This window comes from Serinus canaria, chromosome 6 (assembly GCF_022539315.1).
Source record: "Serinus canaria isolate serCan28SL12 chromosome 6, serCan2020, whole genome shotgun sequence".
Lineage (NCBI taxonomy): Eukaryota > Metazoa > Chordata > Aves > Passeriformes > Fringillidae > Serinus > Serinus canaria.
The window spans coordinates 27,350,652-27,369,278 of NC_066320.1; the positions used below are offsets into that span (position 1 = coordinate 27,350,652).

An 18,627-nucleotide genomic window follows, 5' to 3' on the forward strand; every position below is an offset into this window, starting at 1 on the left:
TGAATTCAGGCCCAAGCTCATGATGTGAGCCCCCAGCAGATCCATCATCTCTGGCATACACACAGCAGGAGGCACACACCAATATGCAGGAACTAGAAACAAGCCCTGGCCACCCCACATCACAAGGGATTTTTGCAGTCAATTTAGCACATGTGTCCCTATCACTAATCACAGCTTTAAGCTACATGGGAAAAACAAGGGTCACCCAGACTGTTAACAGCCATGGCTGGAAAAATGCTGTTCCAGCAGGCTGCTTTCACTTTGAGTCAGAGATCAAAGCAGAAAGGACAGACATGGCTGTACCACACTCTATGTACAGTGGGCTGTGTAACAGGGAAGGGACTTGACCAGCTCTTTTTTCTTCTTTTTGCTACTGTGCAGAAGTCCTGGCTCTGATATTCATCCCCCTCAAGCTGACACATATTGCCTTAGCACACATATTTATGGTCACTATAGAAAAACCACAAAAAGAAGGGAGGAATTGCAATTGTCTTTTACTAAAAGAAAGACCATATGCCCACCACCATCCATGCCTCAAGCAGCAGAGGCAGTGAAGAGAAATCAGCTGTGAACTCTACATAGGTACAGCTCATTCTGATGGTGTGATCTATGCAACTGCTGTGGTACACATAGCATGTCATCAAAGAAAAATTTATACCTAAATGATGGCAGTTAACTGTAAACATGAAACTATTTTTTTTTTCCTATACTGATGGAGAAAATGACTTTGAAAGAATTACTGTGTGGAGCCAATAGTGATGCACAAATCGTGTTTGAGAAGGCAAAAAGCAAGAGGTATTCTGTAAATATCCATCACACAGAAATAGTTCTACAGAAAAAAAAACATTTCCCCAAGATCCTTCCTGCTCAGTATGATGGGAGAAATTCTGTGTTTCATGACCAAAACCCTCTTTCTGAAACAGGAGACTCTGGGGAGCATTTCTGTTCCCTAAGGTACCACAAGCACAGAGACAAAAACAAAGCCAGCATTTTTATTCAAATGAAAGAAGAAACCATTATCTTCAAAAGCTCTTGGAGGAACTCAGCCTTTCTCTCAGAGTCTGTATATCAAAGAATTTCATATTCCAAACAAACCATCCTGCCTCTCTTTTGAATGGAATAAGCTGGAATACAGTTCTACCTCCCACTGGAAGGAAAACACCCACCCACCAGCTTTTTCTGTCTTCAGCTACTCTCTGGAGCTCCTGTTTTGCATCCTTGGAGCACAAAAAGGTTGGAGATACTGCCAGGGCTGCTGTCAGCTCCCAAAGATACACGGTCTGTCATGGAAATCTGGGCTGGTCAAGAGCAATCCAGCTGCCTGTGGATCCACGGACCTGGACCATTCTTTAGGTGAGTCACTGCCAAGTTTTAATGGTGATGATAAAAATGAAGAGATGAGAGTTTTTCAAAGAGAATGAAAGCAGGATTTGATCCTACTGAGCATTATTTAGGATTTCCATAGCCTTATTGTCAGGGAGAGTTGAACTCCATGTTGATGGTGAGTAAAAATTGTTTCAGCATTGAAGGAAAAAAAAACCACACAAGGAGAGTCTGTGAATCTGGCTCTCAGTCTGCAGAAGTGAATGCTATTCATTAAGAAAATTCTAATGATCTACTTTGTTACTGTGCACTAAATAAGGTGCAAATTCAATTTCCTGTTGGGGTTTTATTTCCTTCTTGTATTTTTCAGCTTCATGGAATAATGGTGCTGTTTTCAAGCAGGAAAATAGTCATACAACAGTTATTCTTAGGACATAATGGATCACTTGTTTGAAGGTAGAAAGGAATTTGGAAATGTTTCAGTTTATCACCTACATCCAAAAAAATACACAGGGAAAATCTGTTTCTTTTTTTTCCACATAAGAGTTTAACAAATCCCATATTGATGAAAGCAAGGTTTAAGTTCTTATTAAGAGTTTAAAGTTTCTGCATTTCCAATGAAACAAGTCTCCTTCTGCCTTTTACTCCTCTTACCAACACTTCTCTTGATGGCATTATTCATTTAAAGAATGAATATACATCCAAGCATCATTAGACTAGCACCTAGGAACAGTAAATCTCAGAAGCTGTGGAGCAGCACCATCCTGGCAGGGAGATTGCAAGGCACCAATAAGAAATGCATCCAGCAGTTTGCAAAAGCTGTAGCAGAGATCTCAGTGACCACTTGTCACACTGCTGTCACTGGAGATTCTTTTCTGTCCTACACTGATGAGAGATGCACTTTGATTGAAGCTATTTGATGTCCAGCATTCCCAGTGGTTCTGGAATCTCTTCTCATTTCAGCAGATGGGCACAAGAAACTTGCTGGGAAGTCAAAGCACATGAGCATGGAAAAAATACAGGTGACCTTAAAATCTGCTTTTATGATGCTTGGCGTCGGGTAGAGGAAAGGTTTAGCAGCTAAAACACCTCCTGAGCAAAAGACAAGACTGAATTTCTCCCTTCTTCTCCTAAACTGATCTGAGATCTGCCTTGAAGCATCCTCCAGCCTTCAGTCAGGCCTTCCTCCTCTTCCCATGAGAATCCCTGATGCTCCACTCCAAGCACCCTGCCTGCACCTCTGCTGAGTGCTGCTGTCACCGTGTCACAAGCAGCTCTCAGTGGGGCACCTGCCTGAAACCCCTGGGCATTCAGTGCAAGCATTCACTCAGCTGAAACCAGAAGTGCATTCTGAGTCTCAGATGAGCTTCCCAATCAATGCCATGACCCTGCCTTCAGTCCTCCAGCACTGGAGACACAAATCATGCTGCACTGGAAGTTGTTCCTGTCTGCACCTGACTTGCACAAATTTCAGTCTTTCCAGCAATCCAACAGCCAGCAGCTCATACCTGAGCTCAACAGCAGCTGTATGTAGTGCAGCAATGTGACAGCTTCCCCACTGCCCCACTGAAATATCAGTGGTTTGAGCACCAGGATGGAAACAATGGCAGGAATCATTCAGCCATTTAAAACACCTTTCACATTAAGCTAAGCACAAGGTGGAGATGAAAGTCATTTACAGGTCTGTGGGAAATGAACCTTGAAGAAAAGGCAATCAGTGGAAAAATGTCAAAGTCTAGCCTGAGATGGCTAGACTGTAACTATCTAGAGGAAACATCTCTCTAAAAAGATTTTAAATTAGCAAACCAGGAATTTAAAGATAGAACCCAAACCTCATCTAAGCCAGGCAAATGAAGCTGACCACAAAGCCAAGAAACTTTCTGTGTTTTTGTAAGGATGCTCTGCCCTGCTCATCAGGCACCTGTTAATCATCCTGCTGCTCCTCTACTTCCAGAGGGATCCAGTAGCTTTTAAAATCTGACATGGCATCTGTCAGCATTCATCAGTATCAGCCAAGTAGTGCAATTAATTTCATTTCCTGTCAAATGTTTGGTCCCTGAAGAGACCTCAAGCCCAAAACTAAGATTGGTATCAATCACTTGTCATTAATAGTATTCTAACCCCAACAGAAAAGTAAGGATCCACTTTAGAATGGGAAGCAGCTGAACCTGAAGTGAAATGCCAGTAGGGACCACTGCAAAAAGAACAGTCTTCAAGACACAGCAGCTAAGATATGTAAATGCAGAAATGGCAATTAGTCTCACAGCTGCAGCTGAGGTTTGATTTCACATCAAGCTACCTGAATGCATGAATTCACATCTGAACTCCATTCCCTGGCGTGGGAGAAACTTTAACCTCTGTCATCTTCCCAGCAACAACAGATTCCCATTTCCACCTGGATCTTGGTTTGGTGATTCAGAGCTCCAAGTGCCCTTATATAATTTCATGATGCTCAGGAAGGAGCACATTCTACCCACACATGTGTTATCACATCCACACATCAGTTTCTGTTCCAGAAGAATCTGTGAAAATGCAGAAATCTTTCCAAACACTGCACTGGACATCTACAAGAATGGCCTCATATTTAAACTTTCCATCCACTGACACTGAACTATTTACAGCACTACCCAGCAGCCTGCTTGCAGCCTCCTCCTGCTGCCACTGAAGGAATCTGATGACAGATCAAAGGTCAAAGAACTAATGATTTAAACCACATTCCAGCCTGTTGACATAGTGTCTGCTTACATGACCCTGACTTCTTCCCCGTTCTTCAAGGGAGGAAGATCCAGTTCAAAGTCAAAGGATTACAGAGCATCCCAAAATCTAAACTTAGGAAGCCTCTCCCATCCCTGTCAGGCTCATTGAACTGCAGATGATGTAGCCTTGAAAAGCCATCACACAAAAAATCCAGACCTGTGCCTGGAACCTAAACATACCACAGAGAATTCTGCAAGCTGAGCTCGAGAGACATCTAACTGAAGAGAGGAAAATATCCACATTTATTTCATAATTAAGAAACTGATTTATGCTGATTTTTAAAACAATGTTTTAATAGAAGCTTAATATTTTTTTTCCTGTGGAGTATTCTGGGCTTGTGGAATGCTTCCTGGGTGCCAAGACTTGGCTTTGCCCTATAATTATCAAGATTATTAGCAGGTAATTGCCTTTTGATATTTGATATCACTATAACATGTGAAACATTGATACACAATGAAACATTTTCACCTGACCTTTATTCCACATAATTACAGATATCCCATTCCTGGAAGTGTTCAAGGCCAGGCTGGACAGGGCTTTGAGCAACCTGTTCTAGTGATTTGGCAACCTGGCTGGAACAATATTATTTAAAGTCCCTCCCACCCCAAACCATTCCATGATTCTGTCATAGGACTAAAAAACTTAAGGACACCATCCATATTCTTATGGCAGGATTGCTTCTTTATGAGATTAATTTTTTTTTAAGTCTACATTACTATAAAAAAAAAATCTAAGTTTTCAACTTCATATTTGACATCACGAATCTACTATTTGAAACACTCCTACCACAAACACTACCCTATCTTGCTAAGATAATTCAACCAATCTCCACATGCACCAAAATCAAGCTATGAAAACTTTTACATTGTTACTATAAAAGCTTAAAGCTTTTCCTGTTAAGCAATACAGTGTACTGAAACCAGCTTTTCCCTCTAACCCAAAAGATGAATCACAGGCTTAATAATAAAGCCTTATTATAGCAATTTTGCTAGCCTCCAAGTTTCCTCTGCTAGTACATGCAATAGGGTAAAGTGAACTGTAATCAACTGACAATGGTAGAAAATTATCATTTGTATCAGATCGCAATTTAAATGGAGATATTAAAATCTGCTCATGCACATTGTAATTTAGGGCCTGATCCCACACACATTTACATATGGAACAGCATTGCAGTGAGTAGTCTCAGTTTTTCCAGAAAAGTTATTCACGTACATAGATGCTTACAAGAAAAACTTTTACTTCTTCAAAAGCCACTAATTAATTCTTGTTAATGGTAATGTTTATTTGAGAAAAACCCAATGATGTCTCCAGCTCAACCTCCTCATCTAACCTTCCCTCCTCTCAGCCTGTTGTTTCCATTGCCTCGTAAAGATTAACAATTTGGTATGGTAAGAGTAACTGGGAGTTGCTCCTGTCTGCACCTGACTTGCACAAATTTCAGTCTTTCCAGCAATGCAACAGCCAGCAGCTCATCCTGAGCTCAACAGCAAGCAAACAGCAGCTGTACGTAGTGCAGCAACGTGACAGCTTCCCCACTGCACCACTGATATTTCAGTGCTGAAATAAACCTTAAAGCTCATTTATTACACCAGGAGGTAATGCAGAATCCTATTGGATTTGCATTTGTAACACAAACCAGTGTTATTCCCTGGCAAGGTAAGGGATTTTGTCATGAAACAGCCAAAGACAACTGCTCTGAATGGTGTTCCTGGAGCTGCACTCCTAAATGCCTCTTATCCCTCCTCTGTCCATCATTCCCCCGTTAACTCCAGCTCCCAGTCAGCTGCTGCCTGCCTGACATTCTTTGCCTATCAGGAGGATGGCAGAGCTCACCTTCCTGGGGACAGCCACACCATTTTCAGCTTTTTTGTTTTCCTATCAGCTCTTGTCGGGAGCCGCAAATAGAAGCGGCCGGCGCTGGCGGGCAGATAGGACACACCAGCTGGAGACACAAGGCTCTCCAAGGCAGAGCCCCAGCCAGCTCCATCTTATCTGGGGGCACGGGAACACATCAGTCACTGGAGGTTTTACTGCCCACCTTTGGCAGGAAGCAGCTCCTCTGTTCTTAGAAAGATTCCAGGGATGGACAGAGCTCCTGGGGAGGGCGGCTGTCTGCTCGCATTATGTGACGCATGAGCCTGTCCTGAGCTGGCTGATGCACATGGAGAGGAACAAGGCTCTGTGCTCCTGCAGTGCCACAGCCACCACTGGCACCCACGCCAGGCAGTCAGGGAGTGCCTAAGAGCCTCTGACACAACCTAGGGAAGCAGCACTACCATCACATCAAATGCACTTAACAGTGTGATGTAAAAATGAAGTTGAGAGCATGGACGGCAATAATAAAAAGGAATCTCAGAGCAAAGAACAGGACCACACAAACTCTGTGACTCTGTGACAGCCTTATCAAGAAATGGATTTTTCCCACATCTTCTAAGTTTGTGGGTAAAAGTTTAAACACTTTCAGCAGGTATGAAAACAGACAAGTGTGAGCTTGTTCAAGTCTTTCATGCTACAGATGGGAGTTGGAGTCTCAAGAGCAAAGTTTAGTATACAAAAAAGAAAAACCAACCAAGCCACCTGTGGATGCAGCTGATACATCCTGGTCCCAGTATCTGTTGGTTTGCTGCCTAATAACATACTTTATAAACTGAGGGGAGATCTAACTCCACCTCCTGTAGAGTTGCAGTCATGTCATATTAAAAACCTATCAGACTAAGAGGGAAGAAAGCCACTTAGTTGAACAGCTGTGTCCCACTTGTATAAACCATATGGTCAGACATCATGCAATGTGAGTAAATAACTATGTGGCTTAAACAAAAACTGCATTCACTTAAATAACAATAAACAAGATCTACAGCTCAGGTAAAACATTCAAAACAGGACTTGGAGCAACCTCCCATACACAGCCCTTTCCTTTCTCCATCTGAAGACAAATGAACTCTAAAAAGATAACACTCAGACAACAAAGCCAACTAATAAGGCACAGACTGAATGAACAGCATGAGAAAAGTCTCTAACATTCAGATCTGGCCCTTCTCAGTTCAAACTGGATTTACTTTCCTCCATTTCCTTAACAAGCTAATGGTACAAATCACAGTTTCATTTCCCCCAGCAAGAATTATTTCTATTGCTCTCCCTCCTCTGGTGATCTTCATGCAAGCACTCATAAGGTCAATATTATTACAGAATCTTAAACTGTCATCGTAAACAGAAGCTACAATAAGTTTAGACATTCCTCTAGGGAAAGAAAGAACAAAACCAAAAAAAGTATACTAGTAAATCCAGTCTTGCAACAGAATAGTCAAAGCACAAAAGCAGCTTATGAGTATGAGTAAGTAACCAAAACACAAGTGAAAGAAGAAAGTAGACCTCACCCCTCCTAAAAAAAGCAAGATTAATGTGGGGCATTCATCAGGACAACAATTCCAAAGCCCTGCTCCATCTGCCCCCCTCTTTATCAGGAGGTCCTAAGGACACTGCTTGCTGCCTGGCCTGAATTACCACTTTCCTCTGGGACTCAAAGGGTCTCAGGTGGCTGAAAATATCCTAATCCAGTATCTTCTGTACATTGAGACCACTACTCACTATGGACAGGAACAAGAAAATAAACAAACAGTTGCTGGTTTTGAACTGCTCAGGGATTATATGGCATCAAGTACTAATTGAACTACAGCAGCTGTAAGAGAGAGAGAGAGATATGCATTTCCCCAGGCATTCCAGAAATAGGGTGGACAGAGCTCCACGGAGCCCTCTAGGATGGGCTGATGCCACTCCAGATTGGCACAGATGAAATACGTTAATATCTAGGTGAAAGGTAAGCATTTTTTAAATTATCAAGCTGTATTTAACTAAAAACCACAGTTAATAAACAATTTCTTAGATTCTAGACACTGATTTTTCAGCATTAAAATAACTCAAGTCACCTTTTAAAAAAACCATTAGTAACATAGGAAAACAACTAGCTCTATTTTCTGCCATATTCCATATATTCAGGAAACGGAGGAACAGAGCTACCACACAATGATTCCGCCCACATTTGGAACACAAAAAATATAACTGAAACTCAGGAACTGGGCTGGAGTTTATTCACAGTCTGAATCTGCAGTGCACGTGCTAGACATGGACTTTCAGAAAAGAGAACTTGGGTTTAACAGAAGTCAAAACCTCTGTGGTAACGATTCTGCTGCTGTGCTTTAGTTGCCCACTTACTCTGATTTATTCCAGCACTTTTCTTCATGTTTGCCACCCTCTCTGCCCCGTTCACCTGGAGCCTGAATCCCTCTCTGTGCTGTATGTACCCTGTGCTGAGCTGGGACTGACTGTGGCAGACAGTGGTTGCACATGGACCTGGGTATTCCTCCTTATTCTCACCTTTCATCCTACATTTTGTGGTTACTCAATTCAGCCAACTCTGCATTGTTGTTCATTAAACAGAAACACTGCCAAGGAGCCAGGGTTGCCTCCTGCTCTGTAGCACCCATCTTCAAAGGCAAGGACCTCACAAAGCATAGTTTTACAATTATTTAACGCTTCATTAAACCTCTGTTTTGTAAAAAAACACAGTGAGTCTTTGTTGTGGTCACAGAGGGCTCAGTGGCACGAGCTGCAGCTGCCAAGAGCCCCTCAGGTCCTCTCTCTGTGGAATGGGCAGCTCTGTTCCCACTCCCAAGGCAGCTCCATGGCACAAAGCCTTAGAACACCTCTGTAGAACCTTTCTGGTGGGTTTTTTGAAAGCGGGCACTTTCAGCAGTCAATGGAGTACAAAGGACCTTAATTTTCATAACTATCCCTAATGAAAAACAGTTGCTGCTATCAAGAGTTTAAAAAAAAAATCCAAATCCTCGAAAAAGCACTTAGACCAAAAACTACAAAAAGACAGAATTTTCCTAAGTATCACCACCTTTATTTACCCTTCCCACCTTCTAATCCTTCAGGTACTGAGCAAAGAGAATATTTTTAATGGGTTGATGGCAAGAAGCACAACCTCCCATCAGTGGTCCAAGGCACATTTGCACAAATGGAGTAATTTCTAACAGATGGATATCCAGGTTTTACCTTTGCAGGTGAAGCATTTGATGTGGAAGTGTCTGGCCTGAACTCGGAGCACTTCCCCTTTACAAGGCTCCCCACATTTGTGGCAGTGGATGACTGGCTTCTCAGAGGGGTGGGGGGGCTCCTGAGGATGGGCCACTGTAAAGAAAGCAAACAAAAAATATTTCAACCCAAACAGAAAGAGTATTTTCTCCTATACAAAACTCTGTGCTCTCAGACACTTTACACCATGTACCTGGCCACGTTTTATGCTCATCTAAAAAGTTACCACCATTTTATTTAAATATAGTCTTTTCCTAAACCAGTACTTTAAGACATTCACATCAACTACTGCTTCTTTCCATTGAGGCTGCTACAGAAAGATGAGGAAAAACTCCCTCCACACTGTCAGTGCCACAAGGTGTTTCAGAATGCCTGCCATTTTCTTTCCAAGAACATGAGTGTGTGCAAACCATTGGATGAGCACTCAAGGAAAGCACAAACTAATTTCATCCAAGGAAGTATATATCCCAAGCAAAAGGGATGGAAGGAAAGCAATTCCAAATCAAGTTCTGGGAAACCAGATGAACCAGATAGTCTGTATGCAAATGGCTACACTAAAAATAAACTACAAACATCTCCTTTTTGCTACAGCAGGTACCTAATGCAGGGAAAGCACTCCTGAAGAGAAAAGAAGCCAATATTATTTGTGTCTACTCCCATCAATTCTAACAGAAATTACTCTCTGCATGCAAATTAGAGATACTATGAATAGGCAGAAACTACCCACCTATTTGCAATACTGTCAGGGAGACACAATTCCAGGCAGTGTAATCACCTAACCACCCAGAGCAGAGCTTGGATAGGAACAGGAAAAGTTTGTGGATTTCATTGTTGTAATAAAAGTTTAATTGCTCCACATTTGGCTTCTGTAAAACATGTTTAACTTTCTCTTCAGATGTGGCAGCTTGGGGCCCTAACAGAAGTGCTTGGGTGTAAGCTGGAGCAAGATTTAATCTCAACTGAACTGTTTGAAGTGGAAAGTATTAGCCAGAATGTTCCCAAACAAACCTATGTTCCTCAATTCTCCCTCCCACATCCCATTCTAGCAGTAGGAAGCCTTTCTCCTTGTAAGATTGTTCTCAAACTAGTGGTGCTCATCAGAACATTTCAGAGAAAACACACCTCTGCCCACGCCTCTGTCTTTATACCACTCCTGTCCTACTTTTCCTGGCCTGCAAAGGACTGAGTGCTGATACATCACTCTCACTGTCACTGGAAAACATCTTCAGAATATTCTCGAGATCTTTTCCTTTCCTGATCACTTCCTGGCATCACCCCAGCCAGGACTATGCTGTTTTTCAGGTTATTGCTTATGCAGCAATATAAAAGATACCTTGCTCATTTTACTGCACCAGATTCCTCCCCTACTTCAGTGGATTTCTAGGGGAAAAGCTTCATCACTCCATGAACTCCTTTTACATTACTCTCCTTTATAAATGCCCACTGAAGAAATGCTGCTAGCATTTTGCATTACAAAAATACAATATTAATAATAAAAAAGCTAAATATGTTATTAGGGGAGTAACAGAATCAAGAATAGAGAATAAAAAAATATTCTAAGCAATTTCTGTTGTAAGTCCAGCCAAATTAATATGGTAACTGTTATGCTCTTCTTCCTATCACCACTCATATCTCCAACCCCAAACTTCAAAGGAAATGGTTGAATTCTTCTGCTCAAGCTCAAAATTTTTAATACTTCTTTTTCTGGTAGCCTCACTTAAACTATTTCCCCTGAGCAGTTATTCAGCCCATCCTGGAGAACAGAATTCAGCTGGTAATGCCAACCAGTATTTCAATTAGCAGCTCCAGTCAAGTAAAAGCTCACTGAATGCCTTACCTTGAGTGAACCTCATCTAATAGTCTGCAATGCAACACTGTTCTGGAGGGGAAGTTATTATTCTTACAAACTAAACTCTTCACTGGCAACCAAGGAAATATATAGGAAAGAAGGAAAGAAATAAAGGATAAAAGACAAACATAGAGAAGACTGTTAACTAATTAAATTATCATGAGCAAAATTCCCTCTCAGACCCAGACAACCTGAGATGGGCCTAATGAAAGCTGAAGTGAACAGTTTGGACTTTTCAAGTTGCTCACAAGAGGAAATGGATAAAGAATTTGGGAAAATGCTCCCTATGATTTATGTGGTGCAATGTTAAATCTGTACCTGCAACATTCTGCTTATTCCACTTCCCATGTGTAGGACACTCTGACATTCTGCACACCAGGTTCCAGATCTTCTGGTATCGATCTGAAACACAAGCCTCTGCTCTTTACAGGAGAGTAAATAACTATTTTCAAGGCTGGTCCAATGATGCAGCTTCTTTCCAGTTCTGCCTTTCAAGCCATTTAAATGAATACAAATACTGTTAGTTGCTATTTCCAGACTGATCTCTTAAGTGAAGCTAATTATGGTGCTTGTCTTACTGGCCTCCATTTAGCATTGTAGGTCAAAATTGAGTAATTGACTTTCACCCTCCTGCAAGGAACTGCTTGTAAGCTTTTTCCCTTGGATGCACACAACACACAGAAGGCTTTTCAGTGGCAGAGGTGACCTTTCATAGTTCCCAGTGAGGACAGAACAGGGAATCAAAGAAAAAAGAAAGAGAAATACCTTTACAAGAAGTTTATTGGTATGTTTCTGACTGAAGTCCAGTCAGCTCACTGGACATGTCAGTTCTAAGCTGCTCTGGGTCTGACAAGGTCAGAGTCAGGAGCTGGGTTCATCTCCTTGAAGGAATTTCACACCTTAAGAGTCCATATTTCAGGCTCTGCCTGCACCAACCCTCCCCACCACAACTGCAGGATATCTTCTCTGGCATCACAGGCTGCACATGATGTAATAAGGCTACTCTAGATCATGTCTGAGACAATTACAAGAGACTCCAGACAGTATAATCATGACATGAATTTAGAATCTGGATAACCCAGATTCCAGCCCTTGCTCCACAACAGATATCTGGGCTCTATGATGATACCCCCTGAACCCAAAGGAATAAAGCCATACAGTTAATTTCAGCTGAGTCACTGAGCCTGGGACTACCAACTTAAAATCATCGGAACGTTTTAGTTTCTCTGTGTCTTCAGTGTCAGGGACTGTAAATCAGGTGCAACAGCACTGTTAACCTCAGCCTGCTGAGAGAATAAATCCCATGGCAAGGTTCCCAGGGATGGAGAGAGTCACAGAAGCACCTAAGACAGCCAGTCACCCTCTTGCCTCAGCACCAGGGCTCACAATTCTCACAATTGTCTTCCCAGCACAGAGTGCCCACCCACAGCACGGGTGTGGAGCACAAACACAGGTTAAGTATTTGCCAGCCCCAGTTTAAGGATGTGAACTGGAACCTGTCTCCACACAAAGCCTGGCACATCCAGCTCAGCCCAACCTGCACAAGGTGCAAGGCTGCTTTTGTGTCAGACTGCTGGGCCCTGCCTGGAGACTTTTATTTTCTAATTAATGAACAAAATCTCTGGTCAGAGATACACAAAGAAGAAATTTTCAAGACAAGCTAGGTTGAGACTTCTACTCAAGACCAGCTTAAATGAATAATCAATGAATAATTCATGCTTTCTTAGACTCATTTAGGCTTCAAATAAGACAAATCAATGTCCCATTAAATATCCAATTTACCCAGAGTAACACATACACTGACTGGGACAACTGGGAAGTCTGGATTACATAATTTAAGTCAGGGCAAAATAAAAAGAACAAAAAAGAATCAATAGCACCTTCAGCTGTGAGGAAAAGAGTCTTTGTCACTGGAATGTTGCTTTGTGCTAACATCACTCTGCAGACATATCACCATTATTTTTGTCCTTTCTTATGTTTCCTTGTGAATCAAGCAATGTTGATTTCCTTACATTTTGCAACTGCACTATTTGGATGTAAATTCAAAGCAGCTCAAACAGCTTCAGAGTACTCGTTACTGCATTTTATCTAAACATCTCAAAATAATCCCAGACCTGCAAAGAAATAATTAAAACCAAAAAGAGACAGAAAAGACCAAAACCCAATGTTCATATGAGAAACCAAAGGCATTTTAAAGCAAAATTAAAGACTTAATTCGCTGTGCAAAGTTGAAAACTGTTCTGTTGGGGTGTTTTCTTTACAGCAGATCATTGTCTGAGGGTTTAAAAACAATTATTTTTGTGTTGCATCAGCTAGAAATTAGACCTCACTATTCGTAACAAACCTTTCTGAAATGGAAATTACAGCAACTAGCTGAAGAGTAAGCAGTTGAATAAAGAAATAAAGAAAACAATGAAAATAAATACTGCAGCCTCCTTTACTGATGATTCTCTCCGTGAACACAGAACTGTTAGGAAATCAAAGGCACAAGCTGAGGCATTTTAGCTGCAGATTCTTGCTGGCAAGACTCCATGGATCTGCTGCAAGCCAGGAAGAACCTTGGCTTTTAATTGGAAGTCAGAAAAGCTTCTGGGAAACACCTTGTTATGGGAATGCTGCAAGGTGGAGTCACACCAAATTATTTTTAGTTCTGCTCTACTCTAAACTGCCATTAAAAAAAAAAAAAACTTCCTCTAAATTTAAAGAAATTTAAAGATGATATGAGCTACTGCTCTTTTAAAAGTGATTTTTTATCATTTTTCCATTTGCATGGATACCTCCACAAATCAACCTGAAGCTGTGCTCAGTCAGCTCTACCCATGTTGTAGAATGTGTAACTTCAAACTTTATGCCAGGACACAGAATCTCTTGTAGCTCCACAGCCTCTGGGCTCTGCTGCACAGCACAGAGAACAGGCTGTGCTCACTGCAGCATGGGCAAGGGGATTCTCAGAATGTCACAGATTTTTCATTTACATCTCAGGAGTGGCTGACACAGGCAGCATGTTCTCTGAAATGCTGATTTTCAGCTACTGTGTTTTCTTGGCTGGAGACTGAACTATTAAGGACAAAAAAAAAAAAAAAAAGCAGAGATGTAATGGTGTGAAACTACTCCAAGTTCTTCGCTAGCCTGCTTTAAAATTTCCTCACTCCTTTCTGCTTTCAGCAATAAAAATAAAGGACTGTTCTTGAGAGTGCCACGGCAGTAAATGCAACCAAAGCTTTCTACAGACAACTCTCTCTCTGCCCTCCATCTCTGCATTACCTGACATGGCCTTGGAGCCTTCTGTCACAGCACATGTCACAGCTGAGATGGCCACAATACACAGAGTGTCACCTTGTAATTTCAGAAAACTTCAACCCATACAGAGTAACATCGTGTCACTTCAGCAGGCTGCAAGCATCTGCCCTTGTTCCTTAGCCCAGCCTTTCACCCTCTCCTGTTGATGCAGTGCCCCTGTGTGCCCTCTGCTCCCTTTGGTGGTTGCTCAGTGCCCCTGGGCACTCCCTGGCTCCTTGCTGTCAGTGCTGCTCACCTGCTGCTCACAGCTGTGCCCACTGGGGATGGGGCTGGGCTGCAGATCCACTCCCAGTCACCACAAACTGTGTGCCTCCAGGCTGTGATTTCTTAAACTAATTTACAGGATTTGCAGCTCAAAACTTGAAGGTTTAAAACCAGAATTCCCTCATTGTTTGATGCTGCCAAGCAGCTCCAGTGTTGATGCAGCTGGGCAGCCCCTTGCTTGGGGCAGGACAGAGGGAGGCAGGTGGGCACTGTGCACAGGAGGACAAGCTGGCAAAAATATTTTCTGAGCTGAAAGATGCTGGGGACACCAGAGAATCAAGTTCAAGAATGGAATCTGCCTTATCACTTCTCCTCCATGCTCTGTTGTAAAGAGAGAAGTAATTTTCTCCCATCTTTTGTGTTTCTTTCAGAGATAAGTGCCTGTAACCCTTGGTTTGTAAAGCCTGTCTGTCTATAGCCCATCCAGTCTCCAAGGAATTCCTCTTTTGTGAAAGCCCAGCCCAGTGGAGACTGAGGAGGTACTGAAATACCTATTTAAAAGAAGGGGTGAAAAATGCAATGTCATTTTGCTTATCTGCAGACTCAGTTCTTGAATCTCAAATCTGTAAGAATCCTATCAGGTAAGGTGACCAAGCAGTGACTGAGAGGGAAATCAAACCTCCCAGCTGCCAGGGACTGATAAAGATATTACTGCACTCATTAGCCACAGGTATCTGACAGGGATCTTCAGGAATTCCAGGAAATCCTGGAAGGAGGCACTCCCATGAAGAGATACTAGCGAGCTGCTTGCCCACACGTGTATGAGAAAGCCTAAGGGAAAATCCTAGGCTGTAGCTAGCTCATACTAGTGCCATTCCAATCAGATCTGAAGAAGCATTATAAAGCTCTTTCTCCCTGTAAATTTATCTGTATCACTCCTACAGTTTGCCAATTTGTCTTCAAACTATTTGTGTCTATAGATACCCAGAGTACCTATTTTTAAAACAAGGCAGAAAAAAAATCCTAAACTTGGTAGCTTTTTGCCACAATTTTGAAATGTTTCCTCACATTTTCCATAAAAGTATTATCATTTTCCCCTTACAATTCACCTGCTGCTGAAAACAGCAGATGCAAAAGGGACCATGGCAGGTCAGCAGCTCCTCTGGCAGGAATCAGTGCCCTGGTGGTGGTGAGGTGTGGCACTGACACCCACATGGGAGCACAGGGGGCTGACCAGTGCACCCAGTGACAGCCATGGGGCTCCAAACACCCCACTTGACCTCACACTCCATTTTGGGGAGTTGGTGGGATGGGAGTTGCAGCTCAGCAAGCAGGGCAGCCCAGGGAAGGAGGAGGAGGAGAGGAAGTCATGCAGAGAGGGACAGCACAGCCCAAGCCTGCTCTGGCTGAGATCAGAAAGAAGCACTGCCAATCCCCAGCCCTCTGCCTCTGCTCTGACTCTCCACGTGTTTTACAAAGACCTAAGAAAAACTGATACTTCTCCTCTGTGTCCAATTCAATCCTGATCACAACCAAAGCTTCTCAGCCTCTCTTCTTTAGCTACAATAAACAAAGTACACCAGAGCTATCTATCCTCAAATAGCATCTCATGGCCAGATGTGGGGCTGACTCCAAGACAGTGATGAACAGGCTGGTATCCATCCCCTCCACCCCATCCTCCACATCTCCTGGCAGCTTCTGCAGCAACTAAAAGACTTTCACAAAATGCTAAGCAGAAGACATGGCACATATCCAGTCTACAAACCAGGTGCATTGCTTCCTTCAAAAGGGATTTTTTAAAAGGAAAAATAACCTATAAAGACATTTACAAGTTTAACTAGAGTGATAAGTTAAGGTACCTTCTAAAAAAAAAGAAATTGAGAAAATTTTGTAAGCAAAGATATCAAACTTCTTGCATGAAAATAGGATGTAAAAGGCTTCAATGCCAGAAAGCAAATTTTTAAAATAGAAAATGAAATATACATTATTTTTGGGTAAGGAAAGCAGTATTTAAATACTTTCATATTTTTAGGTATATATAACTTATGGATAGAGCTAATGCAGCTAAAAGAATGAAATGCAAAGATTTAGAGATATAAGTGCCAGCCAATAACCCAAAATATTAACAACTGTAACTTGAAATCAATGAGAGACAACTCCTATGTTATTTACAAATAAAAATAAAAAGCTTTGTGCCACAAACCCAAATGTGTAAAAAGGTGAGGAAATATTGACCTTAAAAAATACAGCATGGAAAGAAATCACAATTATTTCAAAGTTTCAGAACACAAGTGCAAGCATGCTTATTTTCTCTCTATTTTCCCTGCTGTTTCCTATCTCCTCCCATGCTTCTTCTTCTGTCTCAAGCTTTGATACTGCAATTAATTCCCCAGAGAACAGCATACAAGATCAGGCCCTAAGGCCTCAGCCCTATAAAGATTTATGCATATGAATGGTTCACTATTAAGTGAAATATTTAACACCAGCACCTGCCTGATCCTATCTGAAAAAAAGATCATTTTCTCCAACACAGACAAAATAAAACAATGTAACTGTGATGGTTCTGCTACTAAAAGAAATGTGTTTGGTGGATCCAGTTTTCCAAGCCTTTGATAGGGATTGAGAGATAAAGAAAATTAGGATGGGTTTATGTAGGGTTATATCCTTATCTGGACACTATGGGGATTTCACCACAGGTTCTGACAGCAGTGTACAATTTTCAGAGTTCCTCAGTGCCAAAGCATGATTGTGGCCCTTTTGGCTGAACAGGAACCTTGGGATATCCCACTCCTGCAGGAGCCTGAGAGCTTTCTCAGCTTGCCAGCTAGAAACTGGGAACACATCAGTGCTAACTCAGCTCTGCAGTCCAGTGAAACTCAGCAGCTCCACTGATGCTCTTTCCACCACAAAAGCACCAGAGCCTCTTTAGAAGAATTTGTCATTCTCTAAAACAGCAGCAAGGAGGAGGTTCTGCCATGTCTGTCCACACATGTTTGCCTTTGATCACTTGGCAGGTGAATAAAAGCACATTCTAGAGCATCACCTATACTCAGCAGGAACAAAAGGACCTGACAAAATTATTACATTTATATTTGCTTAAGGAAAATTATAATCCTTTCAAAGAAGAGTCAAGAACAGCTTCTTAAGTGAATGTGGTAGGTGTTGTTTTAAGCTCAAACAGAAAAAACAATGGGGAGTTATAGAAGTATTTTGAGTAATGAAAAGGCACTTACCTTGCAATGAAGTATGCAGCAAACTAAGACGTGCTGAGAAACAGATGATGATCAAAAAATGTTGACTGAGCCAAGCCAGTCTCTGAATCAAAACCTGCATTCCTGCATTACTCAACATGATTGTTAACAGATGGATTGCTGATTAGTGGCTAGCAAGCCAAAGGGGAGAGGCACAAAGTGGATTTATTCTGCCATATTTCTACATTAGTACAGGGAAATTTTTCACAAGACAGATCACCCTAAAAATTGGGTGATAAAGAGACAGTGAATCCAGACTCTCTGATCTGATGTTCTGGGAATGCCCTTCTTGATCACATCCACCAAGGTTCTCTGCTCTTGGTTCCATAACCAACTTACTGAGGGTCAGTATTTCAAGAGAACCAACTCGCCCTTTGAAACTCCTTGCTGAAGGGCTGGAAGATCAGGCTAAACATTTGCTTCTCACACCCAACATCTCAAAGTGTCTGACAGGTAGTAACTGTTCATAAGCCTTGTAAGTGGCCAAAAAACTTTGAGTTACACAAGAGGATCATTCACTATTTCAAGACAGTGATTTTTTTTCTAACATAGGACAGAGGTAATTAGAAATTCAAGAGCTCCTCATCATACTCTGAGCAGCCATCTCATACCCATCACTTGATGTCTCTATCTTTAAAAAATATCACAGAGTAGTCTGAGGTGGAAAGGACCCACAAGGATCATCAAGACCAGTATCAAAACCTTACTCACAACCATGAATAAACAGAAGTGTCAAATTATTCAGTGCAAATCCTGAAGGATCCTCAAGGCTACACGAAAGCAAGTTGCTGAAGTTAGCAGAAAAAACAATTGCTTTTTCCAGACAGCATGGAAATTCTGGCTTACTGA

General features: G+C 41.9%; 1 protein-coding gene across 4 annotated transcripts in view; it reads right to left on the reverse strand.

Annotated features, from left to right (window-relative positions):
- Positions 1 to 18,627, reverse strand: part of ABLIM1 (actin binding LIM protein 1) — a 191,958-nt gene that overhangs the window by 91,475 nt on the left and 81,856 nt on the right. For all 4 annotated transcript variants that reach the window (XM_030241349.2, XM_050976309.1, XM_050976311.1 and 1 more), the window contains exon 2: positions 9,136 to 9,270. In XM_030241349.2, coding sequence (XP_030097209.2) covers positions 9,136 to 9,270 — 135 coding nt within the window. The remainder of the gene's footprint in view (positions 1 to 9,135; positions 9,271 to 18,627) is intronic.